The following is a 24189-nucleotide window of genomic DNA, read 5'->3' as shown; positions in this document are numbered from 1 at the left end:
GCTGTGGCAAAGTGGTGGTGGTATTGGTTAAAAATTGTTGTGTAATTTTTATTTGACGTTATTTGCATTTTTTATTAATTTTATTGTGAGTTATATTTTTATTTATTATATTTTATTATTTTCTTGTATTATTTTTAGTATTTTCTGTTATTATAGTATTTTATTGTATTAATTTTTTAGTGTTTTTTATTATTTTTTATTGGGTTGCTAGGAGTCCAAGTTGGAGGAGCTTAGCCTTCTAATTGGCAGCAATTGGATAAAAGCAATGATTTCTCTCTCTCTAATTAGGACTTTATTTTTCTTTTCTTTTTGTTGTATCAACCTAGAGGCGTGGATGATGAGTTGTGTTGTCAAATTTCGAGGTTGGGGGGCCTGTAGTTTTGTTGTTTTTTGGGTCGCCATGATGCCATCACTCTTTTATATATATAGAAAGATATAACATTACAGCATAGTGGTATAGTTCAATATGACGATATATAATGCTAATATTGTGCTATGCTAATAATATAATGTATTGTATGTACATACAGCTGCTCCGAGTCCCCTTCGGGGTGAGAAGGGCGGGATATCAATGTATTAAATAAATGAATGAATAAATAATTTTTGACTTGGGCTCGCCCCAAAATCTGATATGACTTGAAGGCACACAACAACAACAACAACAACAACAATCCTAATTAACTTGATTGTCTCATTGGCCAGAAGCAGGCCCACACTTCCCATTGAAATCCTGATAGGCTTATGTCGGTTAAAATTGTTTTCATTTTTAAATATTGTATTCTTTCGTTGTTGTTGTTGCACTACAAATAAGACATGTGCAGTATGTATAGGAATTTGTATTTTTTTTCAAATGATAATTCGGCCCCTCAACGGTCTGAAGGACTGTGGCCCTCTGCTTTAAACGTTTGAGGGGCCCTGGACTACAGTGTCCATTCCAGTGGGCAAGGCGTCCAATGGAGACCTAGTTTGGCTGAAGGGGATGCTGGGAGTTGTAGTCCTCCCTCCCGCACGGAGCCCAGGGCCCACCCTCGCACGGCATTCCCTCACGCCCCGAATCACGGGCTCTGTGCCTGTCTCTCTCCGTACAGACCTCTCTCTCGGCGCCTCCGGCCTCTGCTCCGCCATCTTCCTTCCCGCCTCAGAGAGAGAGAGAGAGAGAGAGAAAAAACCCGGCCAGGCCTGAGGCGGCGGCGGCGAGGACGGATGAAGAAGACGGCCGCCATTTTCTCCCTCCTTCTCCCCCTCCCATTGGCTGAGCCCGGGACGCCCCGCCCACCGGAGGCCCCCATTGGCTGCGTGCCGCTCCCCGGCCTTGATTGACGGGCGGCAAGGAACGAGAGAAGCCGTGAGGGAAAACAACGGGCCTTCCTTGTTTGCGGGTCTCTCTCCCTCCACCCCAGACACCCCTCGCTGCCCGGGGCCGTGGTGAGGAGGAGGCGGCGGCGGCGTGTTGGGAGGCGTCCTTGGCCCGGCGCAGGGCTCTCTGGGAAGGGAGGACTACAACTCCCAGGCACCCCCGCGCCCGTGCTGGGCCTGGTCCGGATCCCTCGCCTGCCGGGCCCAGGTGAACTGGAACTCTCCGATGCCGAGGCCAGGCACCCCAAACCCTGCCAGTAGTATTTGTTTGTTTATGTATTTATTTACAGTAGAGTCTCACTTATCCAACATAAACGGGCCAGCAGGACGTTGGATACACGAATATGTTGGATAATAAGGAGACATTAAGGAGAAGCCTATTAAACATCAAATTAGGTTACGATTTTACAAATTAAGCACCAAAACATCGTGTTTAACAGCAAATTTGACAGAAAAAGTAGTTCAATACGCAGTCATGCTATGTTGCAATTGCTGTATTTACCAATTTAGCACCAAAATATCACAATGAATTGAAAACATGGACTACAAAAATGCGTTGGATAATCCAGAACGTGGATAAGTGAGACTCTCCTGTACATGGCAAACACGCCACGCCATTACCGGACACACGATACACACACACAGGCCATCCAACATTTTTCCGCTTTCCGGCTTCAGGAGGGAGTGCGCCATTCCGGCCACAGGGGGCGCTGCCGCTTCATCATTAGCTTCTGACACCGAGTCCTTGATGGGAGGGCTTCCTCATTCCTTTCCGCATGCTGCCGGCAGTTTTTATGGGGTCACAAAATAGTTAAATTAGCCTCCCCGCATAAAGCGGCACCTAGAATTTCCTACTCCACAGACGCAACTGTCTGTTGAGCTGCTTACGTGAGCACCGAGCCAGGCTCTTTATGGTCAGGAACTCAATCTGACCCGGCCTTCGATCCCACGACCTCTCAGTCAGTCGTGATTTATTGCAGATGGCTACTAACCGGCTGCACCACAGCCTGGCCCGGGATGCCAAGGTGGCCGTGTTGGGCCTGTGTGCCAAGTAAGTTCCAGGCCCTTTGTTGGTGGGGTTCACGGGGCTCTTAGATTGCAGCAGAACTATACGTCCCACTCCCTACGACTCCTCTCAGTCAGGGTTAGTCCTCCCCAAACCTCAATCTCCAGTGAGCTCAGTTGCTGTGTGCCAAGGAAAGAATAGGAAAGGGTCAAGGGAGAGGCAGTGGGCGGGGCCATGCCAATTCCCCTCTATGTCCTATCCTTTTTTATGGCGCACAGCAGACAGAGGAACTGGTCAGCAGTGGAACATACCAGAGAGAGGGGGGGGGGGGGGGTCTGGGGAGAATTCACCATGGTTTCTATGAGTTGTAGGGACCGGGATGTATAGTTCACCTGCAATCGAACAGCACTCTGAACTCTAGCAATGATGGAATTGGACAAGACTTGGCCCACAGAAACCCCATGACCAGCAAAAAATACGGGAGGCCTTTGGGGGGATACAGAGGAGTTGTAGTTCACCTCCATCCAGAGCGCACTGTGAACCCAAACACAGATGAGCCTGGACCAGGCTTGGCCTGCAGACCTGATGGGCCCACATTTGAATATGGGTGGGTTTGGAGGGGAATTGGCCCAGAGTTGTAGCGACTGGGATGTACAGTTCACCTGCAATCTAACAGCACTCTGAACTCTAGCAATGATGGACCTGGAACTAACTTGGCCCACAGAACCCCATGACCAGCAAAAATACTGGAGGCCTTTGGGGGGATTTGGGGCCGGGCTGTGGCGCAGCTGGCTAGTAACCAGCTGCTATAAATCACTACTGACCGAGAGGTCATGAGTTCGAAGCCCGGGTCGGGTTAAGCCTCCGACCATATATATATATATACTAGCTGTGCCCGGCCACGCGTTGCTGTGGCTGAGTCTGGTGGTGTTGGTCAGTTTACATTAGGTTGTATTGATGCTGTGACCTCCACCTTCTTTATACTCACATTAGTAGTAGTATTTGAAGTCTGTTACCTTCTTCAATTTTTGTGTTGATTGATAATTGCTTGAGATCCCTGTTGTCTTTGGTTTGTTGTTAGTTGTAATGTCTGATTCTGCTGAGTGCGGTTTATATTTTTATTGCGGTACAATAGTCCTTTTTTTTGTTTTGCCTGTGTAGATGTTTATTATTGTTGTTGTTGTGGTCATGAAGGTTGGATAAGTTAGATGCGACTGTATTGTTTTTTGGAGGCCCAGTGTAGCACTGACTGGCCTCTCAGCCTCAGTGCCTGGCTGTTTCTTGCCTGTGATGGTGTTGATTCTTATTGTTGTTGTTGTCATTGTTATTATTGTAATTGTTTTTTTGGAGGCCAGGTGTGAATGTAGGGATTGGGGAGGTGGATGAGTTGTGTTGTCAACTTTTGTATTTGTTATAGCCACAATGCGTTGTTGTGAGTTTTGTGGGTCCAGATTGTGGTTTTGTGGTGTGGTTGTGTTGTTACAACTGAGAGGCAAGGCTTTTGTGTTGTGTTGCCAAGTTTTGTATTTCTGGGGCGTTTAGTTGTGTGCCAAGTTTTGTATTTCTGGGGCGTTTAGTTGTGTTGTTATAGTCACGATGCATTGTTGTGAGTTTTGTGGGTCCAGATTGTGGTTTTGTGGTGTAGTTGTGTTGTTACAATCGGGAGGGAATGCTTTTGTGTTGTGTTGCCAAGTTTCGTATTTCTGGGGCGCTTAGTTGTGTTGTTATAGTCATGATGCGTTGTTGTGAATTTTGTGGGTCCGGTGTGGTTTTGTGGTGTGGTTGTGCTGTTACAACCGGGAGGCAAGGCTTTTGCATTGTTTTACCAAGTTTTGTATTTCTGGGGCGTTTAGTTGTGTTGTTATAGTCATGATGCGTTGTTGTGTGTTTTGTGGGTCCGGATTGTGGTTTTGTGTTGTGGTTGTGTTCTTACAACTGGGAGGCAAGGCTTTTGCATTGTGTTGTCAAATTTTGTATTTCTGGGGTGTTTAGTTGTGTTATAGTCACGATGCGTTGTTGTGAGTTTTGTGGGTCCGGATTGCGGTTTTGTGGTGTAGTTGTGTTGTTAAAACTGGGAGAAAAGGCTTTTGTGTTGTGTTGTCAAGTTTTGTATTTCTGGGGCGTTTAGTTGTGTGCCAAGTTTTGTATTTCTGGGACGTTTAGTTGTGTTGTTATAGTCACGATGCATTGTTGTGAGTTTTGTGGGTCCGGATTGTGGTTTTGTGGTGTGGTTGTGTTGTTACAACCGGGAGGCAAGGCTTTTGCATTGTGTTGTTAAATTTAATATTTCTGGGGCGTTTAGTTGTGTGCCAAGTTTCGTATTTCTGGGGTGTTTAGTTGTGTTGTTATAGTCACGATGCATTGTTGTGAGTTGTATGGGTCCGGATTGTGGTTTTGTGGTGTGGTTGTGTTGTTACAACCTGGAGGGAAGGCTTTTGTGTTGTGTTGCCAAGTTTCGTATTTCTGGGGCGTTTAGTTGTGTTGTTATAGTCACGATGCGTTATTGTGAGTTTTGTGAGTCCTGTGTGGTTTTGTGGTGTGGTTGTGTTGTTACAACTGGGAGGCAAGGCTTTTGCATTGTGTTGCCAAGTTTTGTATTTCTGGGGCGTTTAGTTGTGTTGTTATCGCATGATGCGTTGTTGTGAGTTTTGTGGGTCTGGATTGTGGTTTTGTGGTGTGTTTGTGTTGTTGTAACCTGGAGGCAAGCCTTTTGCATTGTGTTGCCAAATTTCGTATTTCTGGGATGTTTAGTTTTGTTGTTACAGTCACTGCGCAAACAACTTTATCATTTTATATATATATATATATATATATATATATATATACACACACACACACACACACACACACACACTAGCGTTGCTGTGGCAAAGTGGTGGTGGTATCGGTGAAAAGTTGTTGTGGAATTTTTATTTGACGTTATTTGTATTTTTTAAAATTAATTTTATTGTCACTTATCTTTTTTATTTATTATATTTTATTATTTTGTTGTATTATTTGTAGTCATTTTGTTATCGTATTTTATTGTATTAATTATTTTAGTGTTTTTTATAATTTTTTATTGTATTATTTGTATTTATTTTTTATCATTATTTTATTAACACTGGGCTGAGTGGGTTGCTAGGAGACCAAGTGGGCGGAGCTTAGCCTTCTAACTCGCAGCAATTGGATAAAAACAATTATTCCTCTCCCTCTAATTAGGAATTTATTTTTCTTTTCTTTTTGTTGTATCAACCTAGAGGCATGGATGAGGGGTTGTGATGTCAATTTTCGAGGTTGTGGGGTGTTTACTTTTGTTGTTTTGTCCGCTGCCGTGATGCCATCACTCTTTATATATATATATATAAATATATATAAATATATATATATATATATAGCCCCGGTTTGCTGTTGACCTAGCAGCCCCGAAAGACAATTGCATCTGTCAAGTAGGGAATATTTAGGTACGCTTTATGCGGGAGGCTAATTTAACTAATCTACAACACCATAAAACTGCACACGAGGAAAAGAATGAGGAAGAACAGCCACCAATGGACGGTGAAGCAACAGCTCCCCCTGTGGCCGGAATTGTGAAGCTGGAAAGATGTTAAAAATGCCTCTGTGTCTGTCTAAAACGGAATGTTGTTTGTCTGTTGGCATTGAATGTTTGCCATATATGTGTTCATTGTAATCCGCCCTGAGTCCCCTTCGGGGTGAGAAAGAAGGGCGGAATATAAATACTGTAAATAAATAAATTTCCCCTTGTTTTGGGGGAAGAGCACTGTGATCCCAAACACGGATGGATCTGGACCCAACTTGGCACACAGACCTGATATGCCGAGATTTGATGACTGGAGGGGTTTGGGTTAGGGTAGTGACCATTCTGGGAGTTGTAGTTCACTCACAACCAGAGAAACAGTGACCTCCACCCATGATGTGCCTGGACCACACTTGGCACACAGAACCCCCGTGACTGGCTCAACCTACTGGAGGGGTTTGAGGGAGGGACTCACCATAGTGGGAGCTGTAGTTCACCCTACAGCCAGAAAGCACACCAGACCCCGCCCATGATGCATCCAGAGCAAACTTGCCCAACATCACTGATGGAGTTTCTGGGGGTTCACCTGGCATGATGGGAGTTGTAGTTCACATACAACCTTGTGCATTTTGGACAATTAAAATACTGACTTTGTCAAATAAGCTGGCCAACCCCGGGGACCCAAGCTAGTCATCATAATAATGATGATGATCAGATTTGGACTTTTTTGACCCAAGTCCTGGAGACCATCTGACTCTCCCACCTACGTCCACCAATCCCCACGCGGACTCAGAACCCCAGAGGCCCCCCGGCCAAGCCCAGACTGGCAAGAGTCCACCATTCAAGGCCCCCTCGAAGAGGGACCCCCTCACCTGGTCAGAGAAGGCCCCCCCCCCGACCAAGGCCCCCTCCCCACTTCCCAAAGGCCACGCGAGGCCCCTTGCCTCCGGGAAGCCCTTGTGTGTGTGGCCGGGATGTCCTGTGTCCAAACCAGAGAGGGAGGCCGTGGGCTGAGGAGGGTTTGGGGAGAGGGAGGTGGGCAAGGGGTGCTGGGGGGGGGCGGCCTAGGATCACCCTTGGCCTCTCCTCCCTTTGGAGGGAGGGAGGGAGGGAGGGAGGATGGAAGGAAATAAGGGGGCCGCAATGGGACCGCATCCCGTGGCCATCTACTAAGAAGTAAGGAATTGGCTTATATTGTAATTGTTATGTTACTCTATAAGAGAATGTATTATTATATCATTATATCATTATAATATTGTTATATTAATATATATCAAACGATATAATATTACATTATTTTAAAATATAATACATATAATAATTATATTTTAATGTTATATGTTACTATTATTTTATTATTATAGTGTTATATTAATATTGTGAAATATTATACTATATTACATTATTATTTTATAATATATTATTATATTATATATTGTGTCATATATTACAATTATTATATTGCCATATGATTATTGCTATATTATAACATTGTTGACATCAAATCGGATAGGATAAGATAATTATAATATTATAATATAATATAATAATCTTATCCTATCCGATTTGTTGTCGATCCACTCCTTTGGGCTTCACACAAATCTACCCTTTGCCAAAATATATGATCCTGTGCTTTGACCAAAGGCAAATTATAATTACTATGGAATATAATAATTATTACAGTATTACATATCATTATATTTGTTTTATGATATTATGATCATTATTATTACCTTATTGTTCCAATGGCTTTCCCATCCTGCCCCTCCTCTGGTCCTGCCCATCAAGGGTGCTCTCCCTCCCTCCCTCTCTCCCTGGATGGATGTTCCATGCCTGCAGGGGGCGCCACGGAGACCTTTGTGATGCGCTGCAGCATCTCCCACCAAAGGCCGTTCCCTCGGGAAGCTCACTTCTCCATCGTGGTCTCTGTGAAATCGCACATAGGGTATTTTCCTGCGCAGTCAGTTTGGAATCTTCTAGGGCTCTAAGATACATTTTGGCGGAAGCCCCGCCCACTCCCCATGAAGGTATATAGCCAGTGGGAGGGGCTACCGCCTTAGTTCCTTTTGTCCGCCGCTTTAGCAGCAGCTAGGAATCTTTTCCTCTTCAGACTAGCTTATTCTCTTGACTTTTTCTTTTCTTTTTACATGCCGATTTATCCTTTACAACCTCCTTCAAGTGCTGGGCCTGTGGGGGGAAGCTACCTCAAACAGCAGGAAGGGAGGCAGTTGCTGTCTCTCTCTCTCTTGGTTCTTGCTCTTTGCCCGTTGCTTTTGCAGCCTGCTGCTGTGTCACCTGGTTTGGTCCACATCCAGGTGAGTCTTTTTTGCTCCTCGTGTGGGAAAGACCATAGGGAACAGTGGGGGGAGGGTGTCCCTCTTGGTTCTTTTGGACATCTCTGGGCCCTTCAATATTGTAGACCACGGTCTCCTTCTGGGATGCCAAGGAGAGAAATCAATAGACATGTTCTGAGGAAATTTACAGGGGAAACGGCTTTGAACCAACATTTCTCCTCCAAGGTAGATTGAATCTTTATATTTTTAATTCCAAATCTGAACTTTGTTGAAAAATTACAGTAGAGTCTCACTTATCCAAACTTCACTTATCCAATGTTCTGTATTATCCAAGGCAGTAGGCCTTTTAGTAGTCAATGTTTTTGTAGTAAATGTTGCAGTGTTTTGGTGCTAAATTCGTAAATACAGTAATTACTACATAACATTACTGTGTATTGAACTGCTTTTTCTGTCAATTGGTTGTAAAACATGATGTTTAGGTGCATAATTTGTAAAATCTTAATGTAATTTTATGTTTAATAGGCCTCTTTCTTAATCCCTCCCTATTATCCAACAGTTTCGCTTATCCAATGTTCTGCCGGCCCGTTTATCTCGGATAAGTGAGACTTTACTGTAATACTATATTTTTCTAACTGCCCTCACAAATTACTTCCAGGATGAAATGTGTTGTAGCTCAATCTCTTTACAATACACCACAATGATAAAATGTTCCAACTTTGGGCTTGCATTTCTAACACCTGTTGCTTTTGTACATGTTAGAAAGACTCTAGTGTCCATTACCACCATTCTCTCCAGTGTGAATTCTATTATGTTTATGTAGATTGCGACTATATGTGAAGCTGTTTCCACTGTCGATGCAATTATAAAGTTTCTCCCCAGTGAGTCCTTTGATGTGAACGCAGACTTCCACTACGAGCAAAGCTCTGTTCACACTCCAGGCATTTATAGGGTTTCTCCCCAGTGTGAATCCTTTGATGGGAACGTAGACTTCCTCCTTCATTGAAGCTCTGTCCACACTCCAGGCATTTATAGGGTTTCTCCCCAGTGTGAATCCTTTGATGTCTACGTAGATTTCCCCTCTGAGTGAAGCTCTGTCCACACTCCAGGCATGTATAGGGTTTCTCCCCAGTGTGAGTCCTTTGATGTTTACATAGACTTCCTCCTTCAGTGAAGTTCTGTCCACACTCCAGGCATGTATAGGGTTTCTCCCCAGTGTGAGTCCTTTGATGTTTACGTAGACTTCCTCCTTCAGTGAAGCTCTGTCCACACTCCAGGCATTTATAGGGTTTCTCCCCAGTGTGAGTCCTTTGATGTGAACGTAGATTTCCACTACAAGCAAAGCTCTGTCCACACTCCAGACATTTATAGGGTTTCTCCCCAGTGTGAGTCCTTTGATGTGAACGTAGACTTCCACTACGAGCAAAGCTCTGTCCACACTCCAGGCATGTACAGGGTTTCTCCCCAGTGTGAGTCCTTTCATGTGAATGTAAGCTTGAACTACGAGTAAAGCTCTGTCCACACTCCAGGCAATTATAGGGTTTCTCACCAGTGTGAGTCCTTTGATGTGAATGTAGATGTCCACTCTGAGCAAAGCTCTGTCCACACTCCAGGCAGTTATAGGGTTTCTCCCCAGTGTGAGTGCTTTGATGTGTCTTCAGTTTTCCATGCTGACTAAAGCTCTTTCCACATTCAATACATTTATATGCTTTCTCCTCCATGTCAACAGTGTTATGTACAATTAATTCCAATATGGACACTCGATTCTTGTTTTTCCCTTTATGATTACTCACATCAGTAAGTTCAAATTACAGGAAAGTAGATTCCTTCTGAACATTAAGAACTTCCCGACAGAAGGAACTGTTCAGCGGTGGAACTCAAAATGTAGTGGAGGCTCCTTTGGAATCTATTAAACAAAGGCTAGATGCTCATTAAGCAGAGGCTGGATGGCCATCTGTCAGGGGTGCTTTGTATGTGATTTCCTGCTTCTTGGCAGAGGGTTGGACTCGATGGCCCATGAGGTCTCTTCCAACTCTACTATTCTATGATTCTATGATCTGTCAGGGGTACTTTGCCTTTTCCCTTCATGGCAGAGGCCTGGACGAGGTGCCTCATGCAGTCGCTTCCGACTCTATGGTTCTACACTATAATCTAAACCCCCTTGAGAGGAATCCTTTTTCCTTTCGGACTGGTTTCTTTACTGCACTTTGGTTTCCGAATGCCTTAATATCTACTAGAAGCTGGTTCGTTTCCCATCACGGCAGGGGTGGCTCCTGAGAACTCTCATGTCCTGGTCAAGAAAAAGAAAAAGAAAAAGGTTAGACATGAAGCCGCATACCTCTGGCTCAAGGTAAACAAAGCCAGAAAGGAAAGAAGAAAGGAAAGATGGAAGGGAGGAAACACAGAAGGATAGGATAAGAGAAGGAAGGAACGTTGTATGTCTTTCGGGCTGTGTGGCCATATTCCACAAGTATTCTCTCCTGACGTTTTGCCCACATCTATGGCAGGCAAACTCAGAGGTTCTAAGGTATGGAAAAACTAAGCAAGGACTGTTTATATATATCTGTGGGAAGTCCAGGGTGAGGGAAGAACTCTTGTCAGTTGGAAGCCAGCTTAAATGTTCCAGTTAATCTCCCTAATTTGCATTGAATGGCTACATCTTCTGCTAGAACAACCCTGTGATCCCAGCCATGAAAGCCTTCGACAACAGAAGGAAGGAATCACGGAAGGAAGGAACGGAACCTTATTCCCATATTGGAGGGTGTACTAAATGAAATGGCAGAGATGAATCCCTTTTGATCCCACCGCTGCCACCAATTGTAATGGACTGAGGCAGGGATGGAATCTTTTATTTCCCACCACACACAGTTACCACCAATTATAAAAATGTCTTGATGATGATTTTAATTATATTATTCTATGTTTTAACTATCTTCTTCGCTGCCACCAATAGAGGAGATGTCAGGCAGATGGCACTTATTCTTTTTATGCTTTCTTTGTTTATTTTACTTCAGATGGTGATGTTGCTTAACTTAGTATATGATTGTGGCAGAGACTTAGATGGAATAAAAATCAAAATAAGTTTATTGCATGTACAGAGCTTAATGGTTTCTATAACTTTTTAAAGGCACTTAGATTAACGGTTACAATTGGATTTGAGGTGTTACAACTTTCAAAATATTTCCTTCTCTCAGGACTAAACTAAACACTGATCTCTTAGATCCACTGGGATTAATTTCCCTTCTCCACAGCCTCCACAACTAGCCCTAAACAAGTAACCCAACTTGCTTAGTCTGGCTCTACTAGAGGTCTGCCTCCCTGGTTTCCTTAACCTTTGAACCAGTTTTTCTCCTGTGACTAAAAATCACAGACTCCCTAAAATAAGTCACCTTATTTTAGAATTGACTCAAATTCCCTCATTTGAGCCACCCTGATCCTCCACATGAGAATCAGTCCTTTCCCTGTGACTGGAAATCACAGACTCTCACTGACTGACTGGGTTTTAAAACATTCCCTTTTCCTTTCCAAACGACGGTTGGCTCCGCCCCCATTGCCATGGTAACCTGTCTTCTAATGCTGAGCTGGTTACCTCCTAGTATTATCAGCTCTAATACTCACCATTTTAAACTTAACCAAACCTGACTGTTTAAACAAAATCAAATAAACATATTATCCATTAATCAAAATAAAATCACACACTTCGTTACAGAGGGCCACACCAGTTTCATTGGGTGAAACCCAAATGTGGTTAAAGGAACAGAAGGCAGGCAGGCAGGCAGAACTCCTTCCAACATTCAAGGGTTGAATATATTCTGGATCATGGGTTTCCATGAATTACCAGCATTGTGCTAAAAGCTCAAAGGAACAAGGATTTTTTTTTTATTGATTGTGTCAGTATCTCCCATGCCACAGGGACTCCCAACTCTGCTTCCTCAGCATCTCAAAGGGTCACTCCGGCCACATTTCCCAAATGAATCTTCCAAACTAACAAGGACCTGCATTCCCAACTGGCTGATTCAAACCCACACTGAGGTTTGTTGGATGTTCACAAAATGAGTCCATGCTGAACTACGTTCCATTCAGGCCATGCATTCCCTCGGTAGAGCCCACGATGAGATGCAAAGACAGGCCCAGCTCCAGCCACAAAGCCTCCTTCCTGCCAACTCCTCTCACCTTTGCCCACTCCCCCCTTTTCTTCTTTTTCTCCATCCAGGGGAAGATTTTCAGCAACAGAGAAGAACTAGCTAGGCTCAAGGAAATCATAAGAATGGAGGCCACAGAGAGAAAAGCTCTTCCCTGGATGCCTTTGGGAAGAAGCCTTTAAGGGGTCTCCAGGTGGCCTGAAATGTTATTCCTTGATTCTTTAAGGCTGAAAACGAAAACAAGCGCGAGAAGAATTGGCTTCAGAGGGAACTTCCACAAGAAATGACCTGGTATTCTATCTCCCCAAACTCTGGCACCCTCAAATGGTTAAGACAGATATAGAAGGAAGGCTTCTAATGGCAACGGGAGAACTACAAACACACCCCATACATACTCAAGTATACGCCGGCTTTTTCAACACGTTTTTCATGCTGAAAAAGCCCCCCTTGGCTTATACTTGGGTGAGGGAGGGAAGGAGGGAGGCAGGTGTTGCTGAGGAGCAGCCGTCACCGTTGGCAGTCCTTGTGATGGAATGAAAGCGGGCGCCTCCCTTGAGGGAGGGCAAAGAGGTCCTCATGCTTCACCACTGGCGGATGCGTGGAGGGGAAAGTGCAAGGTTCCCCCCCCTCCTCGCCAGTCTCCTCCTTGTCGTCCGTCCGGCTGCTCACCTGAGCCAGGAGAAGGAGGCGCTGTCGAGGCTGACGAGGAGGGGGAGCCCGACGCTTCTCCCTCAGCGCATCCGCCAGAGGCGAGACATGAGCTTGCCCTCCCTCAAGGAAGCGCCTGGCCCTCACCGCCACCGTGGTCCCGGCCCAGCCGAAGAGGAAAGAGAGGAGGGAACATGGCCGGAGAGGGAGGGAAGGAAGGAAGGAAAGAAAAGGGCTTTCCATGGGAAAAGGTGGAGGCCTTTGAACCCTCCTGCCCAACCTGTGCATTCCTGGGTCCCTTCAGGGGCCCTTTGGGCTCTAGCTTCAGGCAGGCCTCTGTGGGGTCGCCACCTCGGCCGACCCCAAGGCACACCTTGGACAGACAGATGCCCCTCTGCTCCCTTTCTTCCGCTCATTTTCCTCCTCCTATTCTTCCTCCTCCTTCCTCTTTCTCCTCCTTCCTCTGTCCCTCCTTCTCTTCTTCCTTTTTCTTCCTCTCCTTCTCCCAAGAAAACAATTTATATGAAAATTAATGAAAGTCGGTGAAGCTGGAGGATACCTGCTCAGATCCCTGGCCATTGACCTGTGGGGTCCCACAAAGTTCCATTCTTTCCCCATGCTTTTTAACGTCGACATAAAACTACTGGGCGAGGTCATCCGGAGTTTTGGAGTTCGGTGCCACCTCTACGCAGATGACACTCAACTCTACTACTCTTTTCCACCAAATTCCAAGGAAGCCCCAAGGATCCTGGACCAGTGCTTGGCTGCTGTGATGGGCTGGGTGAGGGCTAACAAGCTGAAGCTCTATCCCGGCAAGACAGAAGTCCTCCTGGTCAGTCATGCAGCTGATCGGGGCATAGGGTGGCAACCTGTGCTCGATGGGGTTACATTCCCCGAGGACAGTCTGGGGGTCCTTCCGGATTCAGCACTGACAGTTGATGTTCAAGTGCTGGTGGTGGCTGGGAGGGCCTTTGCACAGTTAAAGCTCTTACGCCAGCTGCGACCGTACCTTGAGAAGTTTTACTTAGCTATGGTGGTCCATGCCTTAATTACCTCCAGACTGGATTACTGCAACACACTCTATGTGGGGTTGCCTTTGAAGACGGCCCAGAAATTGCACTTGGTACACAGGTCACTGGCCAGGATGCTAACTGGCATGAGTTATAGGGAGCGGACAACACCCCCTCTTAAGACAGCTCCACTGGCTGCCAATAAGTTTTCACTCCCAATTCAAGTGCAGGTTATTACCTACAAAGCCCTAAATGGGTTGGGTCCAGCCTATCTTCGCGATCGCATCTTTCCTTATGAACCTAAGCAAGCTCTAAGATTGCAATCAGGCCTCTGCGAGGAGAAGATGGGGAAATGCTGACAGCGGATAGGGAAAAGTCAGAACTACTTAATGCCTTCTTTGCCTCTCTCTTCTCACAAAAAGAAAGCCGTCCTCAACCTCAGCAACATTGAGTGCATGAAGGATTAGGGGAAATCCAACCCCAAATAGGGAAACAAGTTGTCCAGGAATACCAGGCTGCTCTAAACAAATTCAAGGGCCAGATGAACTACTTCCAAGAGTATTGAAGGAACTAGCGGAAATCATTTCGGAACCACTGGCCATCATCTTTGAGAGTTCTTGGAGAACAGGTCAAGTCCCAGCAAATTGGAGGAGGGCAAATGTGGTCTCCATCTATCTTCAAGGAGTCATAAACAGTTCAGATTACGAATTAGCATGGATATAAAAACTTTAAAAATTATAAAAGCAGCAAGATGTTAAAAAAGAGAACAGGATCCTAGAAAATTAAAAAACGAGAGATAAAATATTTTTAAAAATGAAGGAAATTTGGGAAGTTAACGACAAGGTTCCATTCTTTCTCCCATGCTCTTTAATATCTACATGAAACCGCTGGCTTAGGTCATCCGGAGTTTTGGAGTTGGGTGCCATCACTCTCAGTGAAGATCTTTCCGCACTCCAGGCATGTATAGGTTTTTTCCCCAGTGTGAGTCCATTCATGTTGCTGCAGATGATCTCTCCAAGTGAAACTCTTTCTGCACTCCAGGCATATAAAGGGTTTCTCTCCAGTATGAGTTCTTCGATGTGAGCATAGAAATCTATTACTAGAGAAGTTCTCTCCACAATCCAGGCATGTATAAGGTTACTCTCCAGTGTGAGTGCTTTGATGCGAAAATAGCTTTCTACTTTAAGTGAAGCTCTTTCCGCACTCCAGGCATGTATAAGGTTTATCTCCAGTGTGAGTCCTTTGATGGGAACGGAAACCTGAACTATAAGTGAAACTCTGTCCACACTCCAGACATGTATAGGGTTTCTCTCCAGTGTGAGTCCGTTGATGTGAACGTAGACTTCCACTCTCAGTGAAGCTCTTTCCACACTCCAAACATGTATAGGGTTTCTCCCCCGTGTGAGTCCTTTGATGTTTATGTAGAATTGAATTCAGAGCAAAGGTCTTTCCACACTCCAGGCATTTATAGGGTTTCTCCCCAGTGTGAGTCCATTGATGTGAACGTAGTTTATAACTCTGACTGAAGCTCCGTCCACACTCCAAACATGTATAGGGTTTCTCTCCAGTGTGAATCCTTTGATGCGAACGTAGGCTTCTACTCTCACTAAAGCTCTTTCCACACTCCAGGCATGTATAGGGTTTATATCCAGTGTGAGTCCTTTGATGCGAACGTAGATCTGAACATTGAGTGTAGCTCTGTCCACACTCCTGGCATGTATAGGATTTTCCCCCAGTGTGAGCCCTTTGATGTTTACGTAGACCTGAACTATGTGAGAAGCTCTGTCCACACTCCAAGCATGTATAGGGTTTTTCCCCAGTGTGAGTTCGTTGATGTGAACTTAGACTTGAACTATGAGTGAAGCTCTGTCCACACTCCAGGCATTTATGGGGTTTTTCTCCAATGTGAGTCCGCTGATGTGAACGTAGACCTGAACTATAAGTGAAACTCTGTCCACACTCCTGGCATGTATAGGGTTTCTCTCCAGTGTGTGTCCTTTGATGCATATGTAGGCTTCCACTCTCAGTGAAGCTCTTTCCGCACTCCAGGCATGTATACGGTTTCTCCCCTGTGTGAGTTCTTTGATGTTTATGTAGAATTGAATTCAGAGCAAAGCTCTTTCCACACTCCAAGCATTTATAGGGTTTCTCCCCAATGTGGATCCACTGATGTGAACGTAGTTTAAAGCTCTGAGTGAAGCTCAGTCCACATTCCAGGCATGTATAGGGTTTTTCCCCAATGTGCGTCCGTTGATGCGAATGTAGACCTGAACTATAAGTGAAACTCTGTCCACACTCCAGGCAGGTATAGGGTTTCTCTCCAGTGTGTGTCCTTTCATGTTGCTGCAGATTATGCCTCCGGGTGAAACTCTTTCCACACTCCAGGCATGTATAGGGTTTTTCCCCAGTGTGAGTTCGTTGATGTGAACGTAGACCTGAACTCTGAATAAAGCTCTGTCCACATTCCAGGCATGTATAGGGTTTTTCTCCAGTGTGAGTCCTTTGATGGGAACGTAGACCTGAACTCTGAATAAAGCTCTGTCCACATTCCAGGCATGTATAGGGTTTTTCTCCAGTGTGAGTCCGTTGATGTGAACGTAGACTTGAACTCTGACTAAAGCTCTGTCCACACTCCAGGCAAGTATAGGGTTTTTCCCCAGTGTGAATTCTTTCATGTCGCTGAAGATGATGCCTCTGAGTAAAACTCTTTCCACACTCCAGGCATGTATAGGGGTTTTCCCCAGTGTGAGTCCGTTGATGTGAACGTAGACCTGAACTCTGAATAAAGCTCTGTCCACACTCCAGGCATGTGTAGGGTTTCTCTCCAGTGTGAGTCCTTTCATGTTGCTGCAGATGATGCCTCCGAGTGAAACACTGTCCACACACCTGACATGTATAGGGTTTCTCCCCAGTGTGAATCCGTTGATGTTTACATAGACTTGAACTATGTGTGAAGCTCTGTCCACACTCCAGGCATGTATAGGGTTTCTCTCCAGTGTGTGTTCTTTGATGCAAACGTAGGCTTCCACTCTCAGTGAACCTCTTTCCGCATTCCAGGCATGTATAGGGTTTTTCTCCAGTGTGAATCCTTTCATGTTGCTGCAGATGATCCCTCTGAGTAAAACTTTTTCCATACTCAAGGCATTTAGATGCTTTTTCCGTCATGTCAAGAGTGATATGGGTGTTTAATTGCAATGCAGATAGTCAATTCTTCTTTTTTCCTTTTTTATCTGTTACTGAGATCAGGAATTGAGCAAGACCATCACCTTGAGAGGATTTCTTCCGATATTGTTTCCTTACTGCACCCAGGAGGTGGCTCCATAAAATCCTCGTTTTCCCTGGTCAAGAAAGAAGCAAAAGATCAAGGATGAAAGCCAGAAACCTTCTCTACCTCCAAGATTTTCCCCCTTTCCCTTTATATGTCATGTTGAAAATGGAAACACCAAGAAATGCAGGCTTCGGGGCCTCAAGCGCATACAGTGATACAATAGAGTCTCGTTTATCCAACAAAAATGGCCCGGCAGAACGTTGGATAAGCTAAAATGTTGAGAAAAAACCAGAAGTGGTGGGGGAAAGGGAAGGGAGGAAGATGGCGGAGGGGAAGAAGGGCCTTTCCTTTGGCCTCAGAGATGGGCCATAACAAGAATCGCCTCCCAGGCAACAGCGGAGGCAGGAGAGGCCGGCAGGGAGGCCAGATGCCTGAGGATGACTGACTAACAGTGAAAGGAAGGGAAGCATTTAGGAAGAGCCTCCTTCCGCTTCGGGGCGGGGGGGGGCATAGACTCCAAGGAAACTGCTGAGGCGGAAGAGGTCTCCAGGGAGGCCTAAGGCTTGAGGATGAGTGACTGAGAGGGAAGGGAAGGGAAGAGAGACATTTAGGAGGACCTTCCTTACGTTTAGGGAGGGGGTGTCTTTGGGGCCCCACCTCCCCACTAACAAAAACTACAGCAGCAATAATAGGGAGGAGGGGGCACTGGGTCACTGCCTGTAAGGGGCCTATGGCCTCTCCCGGCAGGAAAATAACACGGGGACCAGGACAATGAGGAAGCCATGCCCCCTGTCATTCCCCGCATATTATATTTACACTCGGTGTCAATCTTTAGAATTCTGAGGTTTACATCTAGGAATGGATTGCTTCTCCCATGGACAGTAATATGTTGCGTGTTTCAGAGTCACCAAACCACACAATCTCTCTATCTGCACAGACAACAAAATAACCACAAATATTGCCTACCCACAACCATTGTGAAATCTGAAACCTGCTCTTTCACTATCCTTTCTTTCCCATTGAACCTGACTAGGCCACAGCAACACGTGGCCGGGTACAACTAGTATATAAATAAAAATACTGGAGTCTCCTGGAACCGCCCCCCCCCCCCGCCCACTTTGCTTGCCCTACGCTGAGCATGCGCATATCGCCAAGCCCTTTCTAGCCTTTGAATCCCTGAGGATGCATGTCAATCTCAGTTTTAACCCACAGTGCAAGGGGAACAGATTTTTGTCCGAAGAAGAAGAGGAGGAACAACGCCGGCAGCCCATTGCTCTCCTCCTCTGGCCTCCTCTTCCTCCTCCCGCCCCGTCCTTCCCACTCCTCAGTGCCTACCTTGACCTTGAGTCCCCCTACTCCAAGCGTGAGAGTCTTTTGTTCACTCACAAAGCTTCACTCGCTTAAGCAGAAAAAGAAATGGTAAAGGGATAGGAAGGGGCCTGAGGCTGTTAGGAATAGTGGCAGTTGAAGTCCAAAACACCTGGAGGGAAGGCCCAAGTTAGCCCAGGCCTGTTGCGCTTCTTTATGTTATAGAGCAGGCCTGGCCCAACTTGGGCCGTCCCTCCATGTGTTTGGGATTACAACTCCCACCACTTCTAACAGCCACGGGCCCCTTCCTTTCCCCCCTCAGCTGCTTAAGTGGAAGACGAAAGAAAAAAGGATTACAGTAGAGTCTCACTTATTCAACATAAAGGGGCCGGCAGAACATTGGATAAGCGAATATGTTGGATAATGAGAGATTAAGAAAAAGCCTATTAAACATCAAAATAGGTTATGATTTTACAAATTAAGCACCAAAACATCATGTTTAACAACAAATTTAACAGAAAAAGTAGTTCAATACACAGTAATCTGAGCACTCTGGTGGAGAGCGACTAATTAAGAAATAAAGTGAAGTGAAGTGAAGAAGTGAAGTAATGTTATGTTGTAATTACTGTATTTACAAATTTAGCACCGAAATATCACGATATATTGAAAACATTGACTACAAAAATGTGTTGGATAATCCAGAACGTTGGATAAGCAAGTGTTGCATAAGTGAGACTCTACTGTATTATTATTATTATTAATTTCTATCCCACTTTTCTCCCATGGGTGGGGGTCAAAGCACCGTACAACATATACAATTCATACAAATACATCTGATCGGAGTACAAAATCAGATTAAAACATCATCTTATATATATAAAAATGTTCTGTTATTTTCTGCTTTAAGGTAAACAACAAAACGAAATAATCAAAACACACGAAATTTGGCCACAAAAGACATGGTCACCCGGACTGTGTTTTGACATCAAAAAAAACCCAAGAAAAATAAAGTCCTAATTAGAGGGAGAGGAATAACTGTTTTTCCCCCCATTGCTGCCAGTTAGAAGGCTAAGCTCTGCCCACTTTGTCTCCTAGCAACCCACTCAGGGCCTCTTCAACCAGGCCTCTTCCACACCGCCTACAAAATACAAATTATCTGATTTGAACTGGATTATATGGCAGTGTAGACTCAAGGCCCTTCCACACTGCTATATAACCCATTTATAATCTTATGTTATCTGCTTTGAACTGGATTATCTTGACTCCACACTGCCATATAATCCACTTCAGTGTGCATTTTATCCAGCTGTGTAGAAGGGGCCTCATATAATCCAGTTCTAAGAATATAACATTATCAATATACAGTAGAGTCTCACTTATCCAACATAAACAGGCCGGCAGAAGGTTGGATAAGTGAATATGTTGGATAATAAGAAGGGATTCAGGAAAATCCGATTAAACATCAAATTAGGTCATCATTATACAAATTAAGCACCAAAACAAAATGTTATGCAACAAATTTGACAGAAAAAGTAGTTCCATGCACAGTAATGCTATGTAGTAATTACTATATTTACAAATTTACCACCAAAATATCACAATGAATTTAAAACACTGACTACAAAAACACTGACTACTAAAAGGCAGACAGCGTTGGATAATCCAGAACATTGTATAAGCGAATGTTGGATAAGTGAGATTCTACTGTAATATGAAATAATTACTGTGAGAGAATAATACAGAACAATATAATCTCTAAAACTAGGACAGTAAATAAAGAACAACACTCTGAAAGCGGGGAAATTGGAAATTCCAGAAAGGAAACAATCAGGGCCAGCTAACATCTTCCAAGAAACGATTCTTCCAGAAAGGAAGCTGAGAAGGGAGTGAAGCACTGTGTATTACCAAAGTCATTATTATTACTATCATTATTATTATTATTATTGTGTTGCTGTGAACTGTGAAAATGAATACAATCTGGCTCCAACTATTCAAAAACACTAAAATCTGAATATATAAAAATTACTGTGGTATAATAAAACAGAACAATACAATCTCTAAAATCTGAACACTAAATAAAGAACAACACTCTGAAAACAGAAATTCCAGACAGGACACAATCAGGGCCAGCTAACACTTCCCAACAAAGTGTTCCCATCACCAAAGTCTGGCAAATCCTCAGTTTTCTCAGGGCCACAGACAGTAAAAGCACATAAAATATTGCAAACAACACCACTCTGAAAACAAGGTAATTCCGGACAGGAAACAATCAGGGCCAGCTAACACCTCCCAACAAAAAATTCACTCAGGGAGGAAACAGCCAGGCTTTAAAGCTGCAAGGCCATTACATGCTAATCATTTTCCCTAATTGCAGCATTCGTACTTGCCTCCAACAGACAAAAAAAAATCAGAAATATGGTATATTCACAACTTTTAGGAAATAATATCCCCTGATGGTGCAGCATGTTAAAGCGTTGAGCTGCTGAACTTCTGGATCGAAAGGCCGCAGGTTTGAATTGGGGGAGCGGAGAGAGCCCCCACTGTTAGCCCCAGCTTCTGCCAACCCAGAAGTTTGAAAACATGCAAATGTGAGTGCATCAATAGGTACTGCTCCGGCAGGAAAGTAACACCGCTCCATGCAGTCATCCCACATGACCTTGGAGGAGTCTACGGACAACGACGGCTCTTCGGCTTAGAAATGGAGATGAGCACCAACCTCCAGAGTAAGACACGACTGGACTTAATGTCTGGGGAAAACCTTTACCCTTGACCTTAACTACCACCAATTCCTCAATACTTTATTTCCCAGACCAGCAGACTTCGCCACAGCAACCCGTGGCTGGGCACAGCTAGTAATTTATAAAAGGTCAAGGGCAGGGGTCCTCAAACTTTTAAAGCAGAGGGCCGGCCCACAATCCTTCCGACTGTTGAGGGGCCGAATTATCATTTGTGGGGGGGAATATGAACAAATTCCTATGCACACTGCACATACCTTATTTGTAGTGCAAAACAACAATAACAATGAAAGAACAATACAAAATTTAAAAATATTTAAAAACCTATCAGGATTTCAATAGGAAGTGTGGGCCCACTTCTGACCAATGAGATAGTCAGGTTAATTAGGATTGTTGTTGTTGTGTGTCTTCAAGTCATTTCAGACTTTGGGCAAGCCTAAGTCCAAAATTATTTATTTATTCATTTACTATATTTATTTACTACATTTATATCCCACCCTTCTAACCCTGAAGGGAACTCAGAGCAGCTGTATGTACATACAATATATTATATTATTAGCATAGCACAATATTAGCATTATATATTACTATATTGAACTATATCACTATACTGTAATATTATATGTAATATATAACATATAATTAATATTATTATATGGTATTATTATTAGTATTACATTGTAATATTTCTATCAATATTATATGTATATACAATATTATATTATTAAAACTGATATAAAAATATTATATTATAAACTAGCTGTGCCCGGCCACGCGTTGCTGTGTCTTAGTCTGGTGGTGTTGGTCAGTCTACATTAGGTTGTATTTATGCTGTGACCTCCACCTTCTTTATACTCACATTAGTAGTAGTATTTGAAGTCTGTTACCTTCTTCAATTTTTGTGTTGATTGATAATTGCTTGAGATCCCTGTTGTCTTTGGTTTGTTGTTAATTGTAATGTCTGATTCTGCTGAGTGCGGTTTATATTTTTATTGTGGTACAATAGTCTTTTTTTGTTTTGCCTGTGTAGGTGTTTATTATTATTGTTGTTGTAGTGGTCATGAAGGTTGGATAAGTTAGATGCTACTGTATTTTTTGGAGGCCCAGTGTAGCACTGACTGGCCTCTCAGCCTCAGTGCCTGGCTGTTTCTTGCCTGTGATGGTGTTGATTCTTATTGCTGTTGTTGTCATTGTTATTATTGTAATTGTTTTTTTGGAGGCCAAGTGTGAATGTAGGGATTGGGGAGGTGGATGAGTTGTGTTGTCAGATTTTGTATTTGTTATAGTCACAATGCGTTGTTGTGAGTTTTGTGGGTCCGGATTGTGGTTTTGTGGTGTGGTTGTGTTGTTACAACCGGGAGAAAAGGCTTTTGTGTTGTGTTGCCAAGTTTTGTATGTCTGGGGCATTTAGTTGTGTGCCAAGTTTCGTATTTCTGGGACATTTAGTTGTGTTGTTATAGTCACGATGCATTGTTGTGAGTTCTGTGGGTCCGGATTGTGGTTTTGTGGTGTGGTTGTGTTGTTACAACCGGGAGGCAAGATTTTTGCGTTGTGTTGTCTAGTTTTATATTTCCGGGGCGTTTAGTTGTGTGCCAAGTTTCGTATTTCTGGGATGTTTAGTTGTGTTGTTATAGTCACGATGCATTGTTGTGAGTTTTGTGGGTCCGGATTGTGGTTTTGTGGTGTGGTTGTGTTGTTACAACCGGGAGGCAAGGTTTTTGCATTGTGTTGTCAAGTTTTATATTTCTGGGGTGTTTAGTTGTGTGCCAAGTTTCGTATTTCTGGGACATTTAGTTGTGTTGTTATAGTCATGATGCATTGTTGTGAGTTTTGTGGGTCCGGATTGTGGTTTTGTGGTGTGGTTCTGTTGTTACAACCTGGAGGGAAGGCTTTTGCGTTGTGTTGCCAAGTTTCGTATTTCTGGGGCGTTTAGTTGTGTTGTTATAGTCACGATGCGTTGTTGTGAGTTTTGTGGGTCCTGTGTGGTTTTGTGGTGTGGTTGTGTTGTTACAACTGGGAGGCAAGGCTTTTGCATTGTGTTGCCAAGTTTTGTATTTCTGGGGAGTTTAGTTGTGTTGTTATCGCATGATGTGTTGTTGTGAGTTTTGTGGGTCCGGATTGTGGTTTTGTAGTGTGGTTGTGTTGTTGTAACCTGGAGGCAAGCCTTTTGCATTGTGTTGCCAAATTTCGTATTTCTGGGATGTTTAGTTTTGTTGTTATAGTCACTGCGCAAACAACTTTATCATTTTATATATATAGATGAGAGCGGGGGCCAGGTCAATGACCTTGGAGGGCCGCATCCGGACCCCGGGCCTTAGTTTGGGGACCCCTGGTCAAGGGGTACATTTGTAGCAAGTAGAGTAAGCCTACAATGAATCATGGGCGCGCGCCGTTCCCCGAGAGCGAGCGAGCGAGCGAGAGAGAGAGAAAACTCCCCTCCCGGCTTCCGTGCCCGCTTCCCCCGAGCCTGGCCCGGCTTCCTCTCGGGTCCGCTCTGCCCATGAGCTACAGGGAGGCCTTGGACTACAACTCCCAGCATTCCCCGCAGCCTTCCTTCTGGCCCTCAGGAGGCCTCGCGGGCGCCGGAGGGGGGAGGGGCCCCGAGGAGGGGGGGCAGGCCCCTCCCCCTCCCTCCCAACAAGCCCCGCCCCCTCGCTCGCACTCACTCTCTCTCTCTCTCTCGCCTTCTCGGCCTCAGGCGCCGCTCCTCCTCCTCCTCCTCCTCCTCCTCTCCGCTCCTCTCGTCCGTCCTCGTTGGTCTCCAAAATGGCGGAGGAGGGCGAGGCCCCGCCCGAAAGGAGGCCCGCCTCACCGCCTCCCGTCTTCGGCCAGGCGGCGCCCTCCCATTGGCTGCGCCCGGGAAGTGGCCCCTCCCACCGGAGCCTCCCATTGGCTGCCTGCCTCCTTC

The 24189-nt window shown here is 44.7% G+C and overlaps 2 protein-coding genes across 5 annotated transcripts in view; both read right to left on the bottom strand.

Annotated features, from left to right (window-relative positions):
* LOC107983645 (zinc finger protein 420-like) overlaps window positions 1-24080 on the bottom strand; it is a 54580-nt gene extending 30500 nt beyond the window's left edge. Inside the window, exon 1 of one of the 2 annotated variants that reach the window (XM_062979289.1) lies at window positions 23944-24080. The gene's annotated coding sequence lies outside the window, so the exon portion shown is untranslated. Of the gene's footprint in view, window positions 1-1090; window positions 7099-23943 lie in introns of those variants that run through there. The other variant, XM_062979286.1, reaches the window with a different exon arrangement.
* LOC134298590 (protein Shroom4-like) lies at window positions 7565-24171 on the bottom strand. 3 transcript variants are annotated; one of them, XR_010005698.1, is made up of 3 exons: window positions 23948-24046; window positions 13520-17308; window positions 7565-10460 (listed from the first exon to the last, which is right to left on the bottom strand). XR_010005698.1 is itself a non-coding variant. In XM_062979285.1 (3 exons), the coding sequence occupies exons 1-3, from the start codon at window positions 24169-24171 to the stop codon at window positions 10454-10456; spliced, it is 303 nt and encodes a 100-aa protein (XP_062835355.1). In that variant the 3' UTR covers window positions 7565-10453. The 3 variants fall into 3 exon arrangements, 1 of the variants encoding a protein (XP_062835355.1); XM_062979285.1 differs by having other exon boundaries at window positions 17237-17308; window positions 23948-24171; XR_010005697.1 differs by lacking the exon at window positions 23948-24046 and having other exon boundaries at window positions 13520-21153.
* Between the last annotated feature and the right edge of the window lie 18 nt (window positions 24172-24189).

The sequence above is a fragment of the Anolis carolinensis genome, chromosome 4 (assembly GCF_035594765.1).
Source record: "Anolis carolinensis isolate JA03-04 chromosome 4, rAnoCar3.1.pri, whole genome shotgun sequence".
NCBI classification, from domain to species: Eukaryota; Metazoa; Chordata; class Lepidosauria; order Squamata; family Dactyloidae; genus Anolis; species Anolis carolinensis.
The sequence above is the reverse complement of the archived record's forward strand: the minus strand, read 5'-3'. Positions and strand labels throughout refer to the sequence as shown.

Coding starts and splice junctions, on each gene's coding strand:
- LOC134298590 (XM_062979285.1), bottom strand. CDS start 24,171: ATGGGAGGCTCCGGTGGGAGGGGCCACTTCCCGGGCGCAGCCAATGGG. Junction 17,309..23,947: donor AGGCGAGAGAGAGAGAGAGA/GTGAGTGCGAGC, acceptor TTTCTTGACCAG/GGAAAACGAGGATTTTATGG.